General features: G+C 40.0%; 1 protein-coding gene across 1 annotated transcript in view; it reads left to right on the forward strand.

The window, feature by feature from the left end:
- The window catches only part of NELL1 (neural EGFL like 1), a 291,435-nt gene that overhangs the window by 133,626 nt on the left and 140,140 nt on the right, over positions 1-17,669 (forward strand). The window contains exon 13 of the mRNA XM_086472058.1: positions 10,038-10,163. Within this exon, the coding sequence (XP_086328184.1) occupies positions 10,038-10,163 (126 nt within the window). The remainder of the gene's footprint in view (positions 1-10,037; positions 10,164-17,669) is intronic.

The raw sequence follows: 17,669 nt of genomic DNA on the forward strand, positions 1-17,669 counted from the left end.
TGATGGAAACAGCTGAATAATGAATGGTTGAAAAGATGTTAAGAGAGGACATTTAGGAAAATGCGAATAGTGTTGTGAAGGCCATAAATAGAGAAGATAGGGCACAGTGAGTGTTTGCCACCATGGGACAATATTTTTCCATTACCTGTGCATGGCTTTGCTCTACACAAATGGTCACTGAGTGAATAAATCAGTGTGAAAGTGAAGGATTATTAATTTTGTATGAATTGTTGCTGCTAACATATCACATGTCTCATTTATTATAATGGTATATATTAAAAGTTGTTATAAAATGCAAGACCAGTAGTTTTTCAGGGACTGTAGGTTTTTTTAGGTATGGAAAAGACACCTCCCCTGCCACCCAATCCCCCCAAACAAAAAAAAAAACAAAACCAACCAACCAAACCCCCCACAAGACCCATACAGTTTTCATCAGCATTTAAATTTTCAGAGGTACACGATGTCCTTCAAAATGCCACAGTAAAAGGTTGCTGTGGGCACAGGGATTCTAGATCAATTATATGGGTAGCCTTCTACAATTTATCATTTGAAGATAACATCTGTGTGGATTTGAAAGAGTAAGCCAGTCAATATCACAGTACATAGATAGAAGGAGACAAACTGGGTAAGAGTATTAGGAGTAAAAATAGAACACTAAAGCAAAAATTGTGGGTGACGGTACAAGACAAGTGCTGATGGAACCAGGTATTTAATGTAATTGCTGTCAGTATAGCAGCATGAAGAAAGAATTGCTCGTTTTGATACAGTAATCCATTGTTCACCCTCAGCCATTAGTAAAATCAGATAGAAGGGATTGAAAAGGTAAGGTATTAGCTGAATGAAAATGGATATAGTTATTTCAGTGGATCATATTCCTTGGCTAATGTAGGTGAATGGAAGATTAGAGAAAAACAACACACCCCTCACCTCCTTCCCTTCCCCTATTCCCCTTATATAAACATCCTCTGGTATCTCTCAGAATGTTTAGAAAGATTAAAAAGTAATGATAAATAAGGAGGTGAATCTGTTACAGAAATCTGACATTCCTTTCCTAACAGCAGTGTTTATTTCAGCAGTGCTTACTGAGCTCCAAAAGGAGTTTCTTTCGTAAGTGAAATCAAAGCCAAAGCAAGCAGGGCTTTGGGAGTACATTTAGGTAATCGGTAAACTAGATGCAGTCTTTCTAGGGAACAGAGCTATTTTTGTAAGAATGAGGTGATTATATTGCTTTGTTTTCTAATGGGCTTAAATATATTTGGGAGCAGTAGTAGTGTAACCTTTTATTTGTTGTAGGCTTATGTAACGGTAACTCTTACAGCCAAGCACGAAGTGGTTAGATTTAGAATGAATTCTCAGGCATTAAGAGCCTTTGAAGAAGAAAAATGGGTGAAAGAGTGGTACTAAGTACTAAGGGAGAGTAGCCCAGTTAAATTTATTATGTATAACTCTACCTACTCCTCTCCCTGTAGTAATTTGTTGAGGTTTCTGTCATGGGTTCTAGCCAGGGGAGAGTAGTTAACTCCGTCTGTGTCCCAGATAGGCAAATTGTATTGCAGTGATGAGCCCCATTTGTGTAAGGGTACTACACTACAGGTACTCACATTTCTGTTGATCTGTACGGACTCATTGGAGGAGCATGGTGCAGATCAGACCCTTGTCATCATCCTCCGGTTTGTAGCAAGAGAGTGATGGAGAACAGTGTCAAATTGCTGATCCCGAACTTTAAAGCTTGCAGTTGCCCAGACATGTGCTGTGCTGACAGAATGTGACAGTATAGCTCAGAGTTTATGGTTTGGCTTATCAAGTCATCTTTGGTGGCAAGAATTTTTCCCACATAAGCCCTGTGATGAGCCTCATTTTTTCCCCATCTTCTCCTCAACAGCTAGGACATTCCCAAAACATCTCCTGCTTTAGGGAAAGATGTATAGGATGCCTAGGGAGGAATGTCATAATTTTTTCACAGTCTATTGCCTGCTGCAGGATGGAAGAGCCAATGGCTTTTCGTGTTTTGTGTACTGTTTCATTTTTGATGAACTGCCAAATGTGATTACCATGGTGAAGTTAAGCGATATTTTCTTTATTGGAATACATGTTGATATACCCATGCGGGCATTTATTGCGTCTACAAGGATGAACCTTGGGTACCCCGAAGTTTTACTCATCACATCTGTAGGAATTTCTGTTTATTCCAGAATTAACATTTGGAGTGAAAATTTAAGAAAACTTCCATTGTGAGAAAGGTAGCGTGTACAAATACGATTATTTCCTAACTTTGAATAAGTATGGGTGACGGATGAAAGAATTTGTAATGTGAACTGCTGAAAACACCACGTTTGGAAAAAAATAATAGAAAACAACAACAAACAGGTTTTGAGCTGTTTTTTAGGACAAAACTAATATGAAAGAACAAGCTAACACCATCATGGGACTTACAGCTACATGAGCTTGTTTCTAACTTCACATTTTTATAAGGGAAGATTTCAGAATGCATCATAGTTGAATTGCATTCTTTTTCTGAGTTTATTTTTTATCTTTCTCTGAATTTAACTCTTGCCTATTGCAGTGTCCTTGATAACACTGTCAAGAACATGCTCTGACTATAGATAGAGATAGCACAGATCCCTGCTGGTTTGCTACGTAGTCCTGTTCTTGAGGGATAGAGCGACAGTTCTGTAACCCATGAGATCCCCTGTGTACTTTCAACCAAAGACTGGAGAACTTCTCCTGTTGTAGGCTTGCTCCTGCAAAGTTCTGAGAGCCAACCAGCTCCTGTAGGGCAAGCACTGGCTTATTTGGGATTAACTCCGTTTTAGTTGAAGTGATCTCATTATAATCATCAGCAGTCACATCTTATTCTTTGCTCTTCAGAGGGCTTAATAGAGCTCAAGAGGACATCAAAAGTGTTCTTTGTTTTTTTTCTGATAGACACCAGGCCATTTCCCTGACATACGGACTTCTTTCTTGAAGTAGCTGCTGGTATTTCTGAGTATGGTAAAATACCCGGGAGTGACGAAGAACCTCTCTGCCATAATGTCCATGAGAGGACATAATGAATGTTCCTCAGAATCCACGAATCCCTTATAGCAGAGTGTCCTCAAAGGCATTGATCTGCTTTGATTGACTTCAGGAGGCCAGAGAGTAGCTGGAAGGCTGGGTCAGTGGCACTAAGGGGTAAAAGTTCTGAATCCTGCTGGCCAGACAGACTCCAAAACTGAAAAGTAGCTTGCTAGTTACGTAGCCTCTCATAAGCCACTTAGTGGAAGAGCAAATGAAACAGCATCTTTAAAGAAAAGTCTTTACACCCACTAAAGCACACTGCTTAGTAACCCTTTCTGCTGTCGTGTATTCAAAATACAAATACCAGTATATTTTCAACGAATAATTAAAAAGAAAAATTAAAAGGCTTGAATAATCCTGAATAAAACAATCTTTCTGAACTTAGCTTCAGTTAGGTGCTAAACATCATAGTGGCTGCTATTATTCAAGACGAACCTTGTTTTTCCTAGTTGCTTTGGCATGTTTGAGCAAATGACTGAGCTGCTGCTGTTAGCCAAAACCTGCTCCCCCAAATGTTTCATTCTGCTTTTTGTGATTATTTTTAATCTGTGTTCTCTAAGCTGCATTATCATATGTGAATTCTGGCTGCATATTTTTTTAAAATAACTCACAACTGTCAGAGATATCTTATGAATAAGTTATCAACTATCCCTAGGAGCTATAGCTGCAAACACTTAGAAAAAAGTAATATTTATAAGTCTGTGAACATTTTCTATTAATGTATTTATCAAATGAATGCAGTCATTCACTTAGGGTTAAGAAAACAGCTCCTTTCTGTTAAAAACACTACCACATTACTTGTATATTCTTTAATGCTAATATGTCAGTGGCAGCTTTCTAACTGATTTAAATGATCTTTTACAAAAAGTTCAATTTAAATAAACTGTTTTTATCCTAAGAGATCACAAAGCTCTTGAGGACCATCCCCCCAAACCAACCACACAGACATTTAATAATGCATCATAAATTGCTAGCGTAATGATGGAAAGCACAGGGGAGAGTGGAACTGCAAATTTTCAGTTTTCCTTAGAGAGGAGCAGAATTTAGTAAAATAATAAAAGGAAAACATTCTGTCTTAGAGGGACACTGGATAGTCTGGACAGCAAGTTTTAAAGAGTCTTTCATGATAGGATTTTGATATTTTGAGGAATGATGAGCAAAGTGACTGTCTTTGAAACACCCTGGCTCCAAAGAGATGGTCAGATCATTGGAGACTCAGGTTATGAAAAGCTCTAATTTTGATTTTCATTTTTTAAGGCAAAAAATCATAGCCTAAGCTAGAGAGACTGATGATTTGTGTATTACTGTAAGCATTAACAAGGATGGTGAAGGACAGGTCATCTTGTAGCTAGGCAGTATTTTAATGTCCGAGGCTAAATTTCACCAGAGTGGTTTTAAGAAGTAACCACTTTCCTGTACGGCTGCTGGGTGGGCTGTTTACTGATGTAGCTGAGAAGTAGGTAGCAAAGGAGTGCTCGTGCTGTGATGGTGGTGTTGCTTTTGTGAGTGTGATTGGTAAAAGAATTTAAGCTTAACAGTATTGAAATAAAGAGGAGGAAGGTAACTTCACTTGAATTTTTGTTTATTTAACATTAGGGAGAAGGACAATAGTTCCGGGCTGGTCTGGACTGGAAAACGTGACTGTTCAAGTGTGATTTGCATGTCTGTGTGTGTTTTTAAATATTTGTTTGTTTAATTTGGTAGTTGTCATCCTTAGAGGGGCAGTTAAATTGGTGGAAAGCAGATTTGGAATATTGATACTCCTGTCCTCACCGTGAAGTAGGTGTATCAATGTAAAGCACTTTTACGTTGTACCCAGAGGAAGAGGCTGCTCTGTTTTAATGATGCTCTAAAAGTTAAAGCGATAGTACATCCTGATGTTATTATATTGATAGTTATTTTATTGCTTATGGATTCCCAGGTGATGCTACACCAGCCCCAATTTATGAGGGCATTTTTAGCTCGTTAGTTACTTAACGACATTAGGGTAATGTTTTTAAGCCTTCTTGAAAGGGAAATTTTCCTTTGGATTGTCTGCTTTTGTTTTGGGTTTTTTTCTCTGCCTCTGACTGGGCAGCAGCTCTGTCCCTCAAAGTCAGGGGAATGACAAGGGTCTCCTGTGTTTGAACTGCTGCCGTGCCTTGGACGAGATGAATTGCTATCAAGGAGTCCAAGTTGGTAAACAGTTTTAAGGCTAGCCTAAACATTTGCAGCCAACAATTAGTCTTTTCTTACTCAAACAACTGAAGGAAGCTGAGCTGCTGCAAGCTCACAGGGAACGGCTGACTCCTGCTGTCTAATGCTTTATGGCTCCCTGAGGGTTGTATTGTACAATCTGAGAAACCAGCCCTGTGCTAAAGGTAAAACCCAGGTATGGGGTGTGTTAGACACATGCGAAAGACGACAGGCAGTGGGAGGGTAAAAAAAAAAAGGGCAAGCAGAGCCGAAGTCAAGTGAGTCTGGCAGTGAAAAGAGATGAGAGCAGAAGACAGAATCAGGGAGAATTTGGAGAACAAAAACTGTGGCGAACAAGGAGCTGCTAAGTCAGTGGAGTGAAAATAGCATATGTTCATTTTCACATAAACATAAGGTGACTGAAATTTTAGGACCTCCTTTATGCTCTGCTACTGTTGTGCTCCACTGTTTTGGAAACTTTGTTTATATGATTCCATCCGCTTGTGAACATATTTTAGGATTTGATATTATTGAAATAACAACACAGGTTGACTTCACATTTTTAAAAATTCTGATTATTTAGATCAGGGTTTAATATAGTTTAAGTCATACATAGTATTAACTTGATACATAGTATTAACTTGAATAAAAAGAGGGGTGGGGATTTTACTCCCCTATTAATAACATTTTCTAGTTGGGAGTCATGAATTAGAGATCAGAGCTTCCTGCAAAGCTGTCCTTTTTTTTCCCCATCTTTGATTTTCTGTCTTTACTTCCTTACAGAGTGCTTGAAAATTAGAATTAAGTTTTGGGAAATATGCTCCCCAGCCAGAACGCAAGTAACTGGAAGGTAGTTGCAAATAAAGTAATTGATTCTGATACTTAGCATATTTCCAAATACATCATCTGTTGGTGCTCTGGAGCACTTCATAGATTGTTTAATTGAGTTTTGATTTGAATGTTGCTGTCTTCCAGTAGCTAAACTATGAAGCCCTGAACAACAGGTAATAATACTGCTAATATCCAAATGGGTTATTATTAAATGCATGGAACCAGTGGTCTGCAATTCCAGAGGCAGAGAGCGCTTTGTTTGGAGATTCTTCACTCATGGTTATTACAGGACTAACAGTTTAAAAAATAGTGGGTCCATTTCACAAATGGACAAAACTCCCATTGCCATTAACGGGAACTGTGCCCTCTTTACAGCAGAGATTACTTTGGTTTGATGTGACTTGTTGGAGGGGACAAACAGTAAAAAGATGCTCTAGTTGTGATTCGGTGTCTCATTATAATCTTTAAATATTACAAATATTTAGCAACAGGATTCCAAGTCAGGCATGAAAAGAGTTAAGAGGTTTTTAAAGTTTGTACACTACATTTGCAGATGAGAAAATCTCTTTCACTGGCCATGGACTGAACACAATTGGTATTGTCTTCCCATCTCAGCTTGTTTTGCTTGGTTGGTTGGTATGACGTGATGAATGATTGCTGTGTGGCAAAAAGCACATCAGGTGCTGAGCAGGTAGCTCCACTGAGATGCTTTTCTTGTGTTTTGTTCCAGTGTGCTCATAGCATTGCAGAGTGCACTCGCACAAATAATAAAAGAGAATACGTGTATATTGTCCTGTAAGTTCATGAACACTATTTAGAACTGTAAGGCGTAATGGTGATGACTGATTAGCTATAGGGTAGGCGAGTACTGTGGTAAAAAGAGAGCTCTGTATAGGCAATGAACCCTGTTTCGCTAACTGTTAAGGAAACACTTAAACCCAGTACATTAGCACTTTCTTACCAAACCAACCCACCTTGTAATGTAATGGTCCTTACTGAAGAGCTGAAGCCCAAATGCCTTTGTTGTTGCGAAGAGGTAGCTTATGTAGATGGAAGCTGGTGATATGTGAATGATCATTATGTTGTGTCAAGTCTCATTTTAAAGGCCATAAGTATACCTTTTTAAAAGAAAAACAAACTACTTCACCGGTCTAGAGAGAAACATAAATCATGTATTTTTATCACCTCAGAAGACCACTAGAAGATGAGCTCTAATATTTCAAATGTGACAAGCAATCTATATACATGAATCACAATTTGAGTTCCATTACAACTGAGCTGATATATACCACTGTGTGCTTTATGGATTTTACTCCAACAGTATTAAGTAAAAACCCAAAGCTTTTTGTGATGAATGCCTCACCTTTTACAAGAATTTGTAGAGTTTTGGTCCAGAACAACAGATTTTGCGTTGCCCTACAAGCTTTAATAAGAAAATGCTATTTCCAGTTTTGACCTCTCAATATTATTCTCTGTGAAAGAAACACGTGTATTAGGAGAAGGCTGGTACTGCAAAGGTAAAAGGAAATGTGAAATACTGAAGGAGTTTATGGAAAACGCACCAAGAAAGATTGTGAAGAGAGTTAAATAAATGAGCAAAGTTTGAAGAGAACGATCTTTTGTTCCTTCTGCTTCATTTGTTAGGCCCAGTCTTTTTCTTCCTGGACTCAAGGACTTCTGCAGCAACCCAGCGCCAGTTGTTCTCAATTCGTCTATTTATAGGCAAGTCATCACTTGAAGTCCTTAGTCTCCTTTTGAGAAATTCTCCCACAGCGATATTTTTGTATAGGTTGTGAATTTTCTTTTTATCTCTGGGTATTCTTGTATTTTGTGTAACGGTAATGTGGGCCTTGCTTGCAATGAATTAAAGTTCGAATTCCTTCACCTTTGAGACTTTTAATCCTCTCGCTTCCCTTTGAGGGAAGGAAGAGGAGTGCTGTCCAGTGAATTCAGTGAGGAAACTGGAGATAGATGGTAGCACATAAGGTTAATTTTCAGGTGAATTCGTTGCTGTTTTGACATTCTTGCTTTCTATTCAGACATCTTTTCGTTCCTTTCCCTTTTATGCTAGAAAATTATTAGATATGCAAGAACAAAACTCCTCAAAGCTATGCTCCAAAAGCCTATTAAAAAGAGGCTGCAAGCAGAACAGTGTGAACACACGTCAACACCTGAGTGTTTCCCAAGTGGCTCTAGCACTCAGTGGTGTGATAACAAGACACATGGGAGGATTTTTCTTGGCTTTTATCTTCTGTATATTGATGCTCCTGGCTTTTTAAAATTCATTTCATCAAGTGGCACTGCAACAGAAACAACAGAAATGCGGGAACGCAATAGTTCAAGGTGTTTGCAGTGGTATACAAAGTCTTTTGCCTCCAGGCCATCATTTCTAATTCAGCCCAAGTTGGCAGCAGTCAGGAATCACTGCCAACTGACAGCTGTTTGGTGGCCAACACGAAGCGATTTAGTTAGTAGCTCCTACTGGACAGATGTCTGTAGTATAGAAGGTGTGAGTATAGCTGGCATGTATTTAATTTTCAGGGGCTGGAAAATGTGAGTGTATTCCAACTGCAGCTACTTTGGTTTAGGAAGGTTAAACAGGATACCTGAATTTAGGCAACCAAGAACTCAGTGTGTGCACAGCTAACCCCCCCCACCCCCCCCCCCCCCCCACGGTTACGTCCTGATGCTGTGGGCTAACCCCTTGTAGCATTTCCCTGGTGTCTCTGTAAGCGCCGTGTGGTGAGGGAGAAGGGAGACTGTAGGTTGGTCTCTACAGGTGGCTGTGCAGAGGGATGTGGTAGGAGACCACACTGTGGGGTGACCCAGTCATCTGTACACCACCTGCTGAGGAAGTTCTTCAGCTGTGTTGTCAATTAATACTTTTCTTGAGTGTGAGCAATCAGTAATAAGGAGAAAGTAATAGGTGGAAAAAAAAATGAGTCTATTCATCTTTCTTTGTGTGGACATACGTAACACTAGAATTAATCTTTTGAAAACCATGAATTACTTTATGTAAAATCTGTGCTGCTAAGCAGAAAATCTATCCTGCTGAGAAAAAAATAGAGAGAATTCTTCAGTATAATATCTGGTTTTGTGGGGAAGGAAGGGGGAAGATTTTACAGTGTACAATGTCACAGAGCTTTGGGATGTTTCAACAGGCAAGTAAATGATAGGTTTGATTCACTGTTGCGAAAACAGTTTTGAATTTTGGATTTGCAGCAGCAAATTTGCAGCAGAGAGATTACTCAAGCGATCAGAGATATGGAGTCAAGTTTCTGCTGTTCCTTAGTCATCTTTTTTTTTTCCATTGGCATGATGTAAAGCAGGCTTAAAATGCTTGTAGGTGACTGCCTCAGTCTTCTGCTTATGCAGGATGTGGAAGTGGCACAGAGCACTGTTCAGTGACTCCTGCAGCAGAAGGGTGTTTCAGGGACAGGGCACTGTAAGAGAGCATTTGGGTGAATCTGGAGGGCTGGAGTACTCGCTGATCACCTCAGGAGTTGAATCTGCTACATTGCCCTGACAAACAATGCCATGTCACATCCGTCCAGCGCTACAGCTGATACCATGCTGTACGGTTACTGTGCCTTCCCTGATGAGACACAGTTAGGACTTTCAGTGTTGTATACTTCTGACACTATTTCATGTGTTTGACAACTCTGCAATGGTTTTTGTCTTTTAATGTTGTCGTATTAAAAAAACCCAAATGTATATATTGCTTTTTGAGAGTTATAAAAATTAAGGATTTCATGAAGAGCAGTGGAAGGAACACATTACTATGATACAGGAATTTTAGCTCTATTTGAAGGAATAATTTTCTACTAAATTTGCTTTGTTCTTTAGTGCTGGAGTTAAACCAGATTGCCTTTGGAGTTGTAAATGGGATTTATTTTCTCTTATTCTAACTTTGTGTCATGTAATTCATTGTACTAAACCTGACTGTAACTTCCCTTGGTGGTTCTTCCCTGCAGATATTGATGAGTGCGCTGCCAAGATGCATTATTGTCATGCCAATACCGTGTGTGTTAACTTGCCTGGATCCTATCGTTGTGACTGTGTCATGGGATATGTCCGTGTGGATGATTTCTCCTGTACAGGTGAGCTCTTAGGTATACAGTAATAGTAGCGTTACACTCTTGTGTGTTGTGTGTATTAGCTTCTAATTCGTCCCTGTGCCGTACCAAATGCCACAGACTAGCTGGCCCTCTGCTGGCATAAAATTTAGGCACAAGTGACAGGAGAATGTGGTATGAGGTACGTTTCCTGTGTACAGACCCCTTGGGATGAACTTGGAACGTGGCTCAAGAAGCCCTGTGGTGCACACACTGAGTGCTGTGGTCAGCCGGGACATGGTACCTTCATGTCCCACGGCTGGCTTGTGTGTGAGGTGCAAAGGCTGAAATCAGATCACACATGTAGTGAGAAGAAATAACATTTTATTACCTGTGGTTTGAAGCTGGTCAGTGGATTGAAACATGATAAATAATCCAGGAGGAGGAGTTTTCTGGACAGAGCTGAGACAAATGGCTTCTCCTGGCTTGTATCAGAAATAGTGTGGCCGGCAGGAGTAGGGAGGCGATCGTGCCCCTGTAACTTGGCACTAATGAGGCCGCACCTGGAATACCGTGTGTAGTTTTGGGCCCCTCACTACAAGAAAGACACTGGAGTGTGCCCAGAGAAGGGCAACAAAGCTGGTGAAGGGTTTGGAGGTCTTACAAGGAGCGGCCAAGGGAACTGGGGTTGTTTAGTCTGGAGAAGAGGAGGCTGAGGGGAGACCTCATCACTCTCTACAACTACCTGAAAGGAGGTTGTAGGGAGGCGGGGTCAGTCTCTTCTTCCAAGTAACAAGTGATAGGACAAGAGGAAATGGTGTCAGGTTGTGCCAGGGGAGGTTTAGGTTGGACATTAGGAAAAATTTCTTTACTGAAAGAGCAGTGAAACACTGGAACAGCCTGCCCAGGGAGGTGGTGGAGTCACCATCCCTGGAGGTGTTCAAAAACTATGTGGATATGTACACTTTGGGACATGGTTTAGTGGGCATGGTGGTATTGGGTCAATGGTTGGACTAGATAATCTCAGAGGTCTCTTCCAATGTAATGATTCTGTGAAATATGTAAAGTCAAAACTGAAAATGTATGAAATCCTCTAAACTAGTTATTAGGTGGTTTGGAAATTGTTGTTGCTAATGCTGAGAATTAATGTCTCCAGGACTATGGCACATGTTATTTAGAAAAGAGAACAGATGTGATAGCATTAGACAATAAATCTAGTGATTCTTTTTTAATACCTGTCAACAAAATGAGCCTTAAAACTTCTTAGTGGAAAGTAGGTAGGACTCATTTCCATCTAGAGGTTTTTAAGGGACCTTCTCTGACAATCTCAGGGGAAAAATGTGAGAAGCTCCTGAAATGCTTGACCAAACTATAGCTAACTGGATAACATCTTTCAATCACAATGCTCCAGAAAGACTGATCTCAGGACTATTTTGATGGTGCACCTGTATGGCAAAGGAGGAAAATATCACGCAGATTTATTGAAATGGAAATAAGTCAGTTTGACACAATACCATGTTTAGAATTGTGTTGGGTGAGCTGTTTTTTCAAGTGGAAATATGGCACGGGAGTATTCAATATGAGCATTCTTTCCAGCCTGGAATAATTACATTGTAATGCACATGTTATCCTTAGGGAAGGTCATAGGAAATGTTGACTTTCATGATGATGGCGTGTCTTGTAGCTAAGATTGTGTAGTTTATAAAACTGTAGGAAAGTTCTGCTCATCTCTTGAGAGAGGCTGATACTTAATAGCTGTCAGGAAACTGATTTTTCTTTTGCCCAGAGAGTCATTATTTCCATATGATCTGTGTCTTTTGAGTAAACTTTTGAATTTTTCTTGAACTTTTGCAATCTGCCATGTTGAAAATGTTTCAGACCTTCAATTTTATTCTAAATATGTGTGCTGTGTGAGGTAGCAGCCTTCACAGTGATGGGGACAGTGTTTTTGATAATCTGACGCTTGCTTTCCATATACGCACTCCTAGTTTCCTCGGTTAGAGAGTTGGGCACAGAGGAACTTAATGAGGTTCAACAAGGGCAAGCGTAAGGTGCTGCACCTGGAGAGGAATAGCCCCACGCACTAGTACAGGCTGGGGGTTGACCTCCTGCTGGAGAGCAGCGCTGCAGAGAAGGACCTGGAAGTCATGGTAGACAGCAAGTTAGCTGTGAGCCAGCCATGTGCCCTTGTGGCCAAGAAGGCCAATGGTATCCTGGGGTGCATTAAGAAGAGTGTGGCCAGCAGGTTGAGGGAGGTTGGTGAGGCCACATCTGTAGTACTGTGTCCAGTTCTGGGCTCCCCAGTTTGAGAGAGACAGGGAACTACTGGAGAGAGTCCAGCAGAGGGCTACAAAGATGATGAGGGGACTGGAACATCTCCCCTACAAGGAAAGGCTGAGAGACCTGGAGCTCTTTAGCCTGGAGAAAGGAAGACCAAGAGGGGACCTTATTAGCACTTCTCAATATCTAAAGGGTGGGTGTCAAGAGGATGGTGCCAGACTCTCTTCAGTGATGCCCAGTGACAGGACAAGGGGCAACGGGCACAAACTGGAGCGCAGGAAGTTCTCTCTGAACATGAGGAAACACTTCTTTACGTTGAGGGTGACAGAGCACTGAAACAGGCTGCCCAGGGAGGCTGTGGCATCTCCTCTGGAGATATTCAAACCCCCCCTGGATGCAGTCCTCTGTGACCTACTCTAGGTGAACCTGCTTTAGCAGGGGTTTGGACTAGATGATCTCCAGAGGTGCCTTCCAACCCCTGCCATTCTGTGATTCCTAATGTTCCCTCCCTTCTGACAAGGCACTGTCTTTAGGCATGCAAATGGTTTAGAAAGCAGGGTATTTGTGATTTACAGAAAAAGGGTGAAGTAGTATGACAAGTTGCTTGACAGTAATGGGTGAACATTCATTTAAAGTGCATGCACAAAAAAAATCCAGAATGAGTATAAGAACAAAATAATAGAATGAGTGAGATAACTGTTTCTTGCAGGTTTATTACCTTGCTAAAATGTCTTATTTTTTGATGTCGCAGTTAAAAAGCACAGCAAGTATGTAACATAGATGAAGAGAAACTTGTTTCATTGCCTGTTGTATCTAGTAATAATTGTATGTTATAATGATAAATGTATTTAAAATAAGTATTGTGCAATAGAAGCACTAATCCTGTTTTTGTATCTGGCATTGTGTTTATAGAGACTTTTTCTCTCATGAATCTTAAAATACATAATAATAATAAAAAAATCAGGCAGCAAACTTAACTAGTTCCCCCTCATGCTGACACCAATGTATAGGAGGCACAAGTGAAATAGATTGTAGCTATTACTCGGTTTTAAAAATTTATTCCTCTTTATTTAAACAAAATAAATGAGAAATTGTCTTGTTATTGAACCATGCATTTGGGGCCAAATCTGAAAGCCTGAGATAGGTTGGCGTTTTGATTACAGCTGAATTTTGTGTGTGTGGGGTCAGACTCTAATGGGTTCAAAATAAGGGTTAACAGGTTTCAAATGTAAGCGCTTAAGGCACATGCACAACATTGCACGTATTTTATACACTGTTGATCTAAAAGAGTTATTCTATAGAGCAGGAGGTCTCGTGTTTTGGGAAGTCTGAGTCTAATTCATCAAGGTACAAAGTTATCGTCTGCTGTTGAGCAGATTCTGTGTGTTGCTGGGCAGGCCTGTGCTTGGTGGTCTTGGTCGTTGGCTGCTGTGCTCTGCTGGCTTTCAAAAGGTGGAAAGCAGTGGTATGTGGAAGCCGTAAGTCAGAAACAATTTTTAAGCTGAATGAAATATTTCAATTTGATATTGAGGGCTTTATCTTTATAAAAAGAAATGAAGTGAATATTGAAATGCTGGGTCAATTTGAATTGAGCAAGATTAAATTAATTTGGCTGTTGCTGAATTTTAAATGTGCAGCTTCCAGTGTGTTTTCTTCTATAACCCTGCTTCTTTCTCAAATTAAACTAAAACAATTTTTGAATAATATTTCCCATTTCTGATCGTGAGAATGGTGGAGTAGGAACTTCCCATGATTATCAGTAAGAAGCTGCTGTGTTGGAAGCTGTGCAGATTGCATAGAAAATGCAGTCACAGAGATGGAGCGACTAAAATAATATTCTGGATGAAGTCTACTCTAATATTAAATTCTGAACTATGATTGAGAATTAAGTAGTAGCTGTTTTAATATATAATCAGTATTCAGTCTCATATAAGCAAAAGATCTGGTGTATTGAGGTTCATCCCATGGTATTTTGTGACAGGTTAGTCACCCTAGCAATAACTTTAACCTCCGTTCACCAAGAAAGATACATTAGTGTTTTTCTGCTCACCTATTCCTAGAGCTTTGAGGTCTGCATGTTAATTAAGTTGTCAAGTGAAAGACAGTTTTATTAAGAAAAGTTACCCTTGAATAGGAAGCGTCTTTCACTTTCTTCCTGTGACACTGACAGGTTGTTTGTCTGTTCTCAGGTAAGTCACAGTTTTGTCCATTCTGAAAATGGCAGCAAGATTTGCTGCTCCAGATGTTCTCATTTATTGGAGTCTACTGATTTAAAGCATTTTATTGACTTCCACAGGTTTTTACCCAGCTTGCTTGTTGAACAATAAGTTTTCTTGGCTTCTTTTCTTCTGACATACCAGTTTGGTAGTTTGCTTCAAAAGTGCATTATTTAGGTTTATGCTTTTTGAGGCATTATAAATTACATAATAAAAAGCTCATAGTTTTGTTTTTGATGGGCTGGATCTGTTCTCTGGTATGATTTTGAAAATGCATGTATATGATTTTCTGTAGTTTGAAACTACAATATATAGTTTCTATGTCCCACTGCCATTCAATCAAGTTAACCAGTGCTGTTTCATCTTAATAGGCTATAAGGTATTTGTAATAACTACATATATCGTGCTGATATGAAGAGGAAAGACTATAGGTGGGTCTTGTCTCTTTTTGCATATTACAAGCATTTTGTACGAAGACAATCACGATGATCATGATAAGGATTCCTGGCTTTTAACATCTATGATAACCATTTAAGAAAATATCCCTCATTTTGCAATGTTTTCCTTGGGGCTGCACGGGACGCTGAAAACTTCCCGAAATCCTGCAGTCATTCACAGAATAAGTTGTCTCGTTTTGCGTACCAACTACTGGGTTGGAATGCTCTATTTTGGGGTTTTATTTTTTTTTAATTTCCTGCCCGTATTCACTAATGGTGTACCAAAGCTTAAAAAAGACCTTTCCAAATGAGAGTGCCGAGAGACTTTTACTCCTCTATTTACGTGTATTGCTCATGGCCCTTTTGCAAAATGAAGAAACTTCCTGTGGGCTTGAGAATGACTCTGCCCTAGGGGCATCTTTTCAAGAACTAGTATTGCAAGTTGTCTGGCAACCCAACAGGTCAGCAGCACGTTCTGCCAAAACGTGGTGCGACCTATAGGCAGATGTCCTCCTCTTTATGCACCAAGCTATGCCGACAGGTGTTTTTCCTCCGTGAAAGGAATCCACCTCCAGATTTTACTGTGGAGTTGCGTAGTTCTGCATGATGTTTGGATACTGGACTGTGCTTTTAACCCTTTTCCAGTTCTCATTTTGTGTGATACTGTTCCCAGAATTTTTTCTACCTTTGGCTTCTCTAAGCAAGGAGTCACTAAAATAATTACTTGGCACTTGCAACAAGCAAGCCATATCTACCACAGAAACAGGAAGTATTTTCAAAATATATAATTCAGTATTTTAAGTCTGTGAAAAAATTGATGTTATATAGAAATATATTAATTAGAAGAAGTCTTAGAGTTTAAATCTTAGTCTCTAGTTCAACGCTAATTTGATTTACAGTATGGGTAGAGAGGAGGAAGTAAGAAAACCAAATGATTTGGACAGGTTATCCCATAATCCCCTTCACTTCTATCGCGTCGTTTCTGGAGTAGCATTCAGTTTTGAATCTAACGCACCGTTCGGAACAAGCCCTTCTGCAGCATGTTATTGCAAAATTTGCACCTAAAGCATAGGAAAATGTAGACTTCTGAGAAATCTCAATTTCAAGGGGAAAAAACCCAGCAGCTGCTGCCTCCTGCTCTTTCCTTCTTCCCCTCCCCTATCTGTGAAAGGCAACTGAACTGCAGAAATTTCCTGCTATGGTTAGAACAAATCTTCAAATTGTTTGCTATCACTAAAATTGATGCCTTTAGGTTTTTGTTGCTGGAGTTTGTGTCAGGTTCAAGATAGTGTAGTTGACCCCATAATAATACTAATAATGCAGCAAGTCTCACAATGGTGAAGTAGCAATCTCAAAGGGCAGGTTAGTGGCCTCTCATCCAGAACCACTGTATGTGTTTGAAAAAGACTTGAATAGAAGTTTTTAGGCAGCCAAATGATCATATAGTCACTCTTTGAATGACAGTGCTATTTCAGCAATCTAATCTACAGACTCTCTTTTCCCTTTCTCACCTTTTTCTTTTTGGTGAACCAAATTAGCATTCAAGAAAGCAGCATTGATGTTTTTGGTGTGGTACTTGAACTTTCAAAGTACTGTGCAGGGTCTTGGACGTTCACAGAGGTCAGTAAAAAAGTGTCACTGCTGTTCACATGATGGCCTGGAGTTGGTAAACTCATAGCCATGTCTGCTAGCTGCAAACCCAAGTCGGGGTCTGTAAGCCGTGAAGATAGGTCTGTGGTGGAGTAGTTTTCAGGTATGTTTTGGGGAAGAGCCCTCTTTAGATCTTGTTGTTCTAAAGGATATTATTAGTGAGTATCTTGCCTAGCACTACATAATTTTTAAAGAAACATTGTGAAAATGGGTTGGGTCATAGTTATGTCACCATTTGTAGATTAGATAGCAGATTTTCAGCACAATGGGTATGACTGGGGATAAGAACCTTGGGTAGATCTGGACCCTCCTGACTTTACTTGGCACTAATATATTGATATACACCGCTCTGAAATGTTCCCTGCTTTGGAGTCCACTCTGTCCTCTACACATTGAGGACAGCCCATTGTCCTTCTATGAGCTGCATCTTGATTTGTGTGCTTGTCTTCTCACCACGCTATATCTTCAGGGCAACACTCAGGCATTTCCAGATGCATTCAGAAATTGATGTTAAGCCAACCTGAATGGATGACACTATACTTGTATTAATTCAGCAGGCACAAAATACTCTTATGCTGGTCTCTCCTTTCTTGAGATCCTTATGTGTCAAGTGCTAAAAGGCAGGACAGGACTTAGCTCCTAGTGTTAACTAGTAATCTTTTGTTTGAACTGCAGTCAATAGCATCTCTGTTCCCAGAACTGTGAAGGGAAATGTTTAGTTCTAAGTGCCTGGAAATGCAGAAACATTTGTTTCAAGTTCCTCAGTGGGCTGTCGGCCAAGTTCAGCAGCAGATAATCTATGCACCGGTGGGTATTGCCTGCATCAGAGAGCATTTCTTTGCTCTGCAGGACAAGTCAACAGAAGACTAGAACAGTCGTGAGTCAATCCAGCAAAACAAAAACTGAGTGATTCCACGTCAGGTGACTGATACTCACTCGGGTCTTGACTCAAAACCCATTAACTCAGT

The sequence above is a fragment of the Leptosomus discolor genome, chromosome 12 (genome assembly GCF_034619465.1).
Source record: "Leptosomus discolor isolate bLepDis1 chromosome 12, bLepDis1.hap2, whole genome shotgun sequence".
In the NCBI taxonomy this organism is placed as follows: domain Eukaryota; kingdom Metazoa; phylum Chordata; class Aves; order Leptosomiformes; family Leptosomidae; genus Leptosomus; species Leptosomus discolor.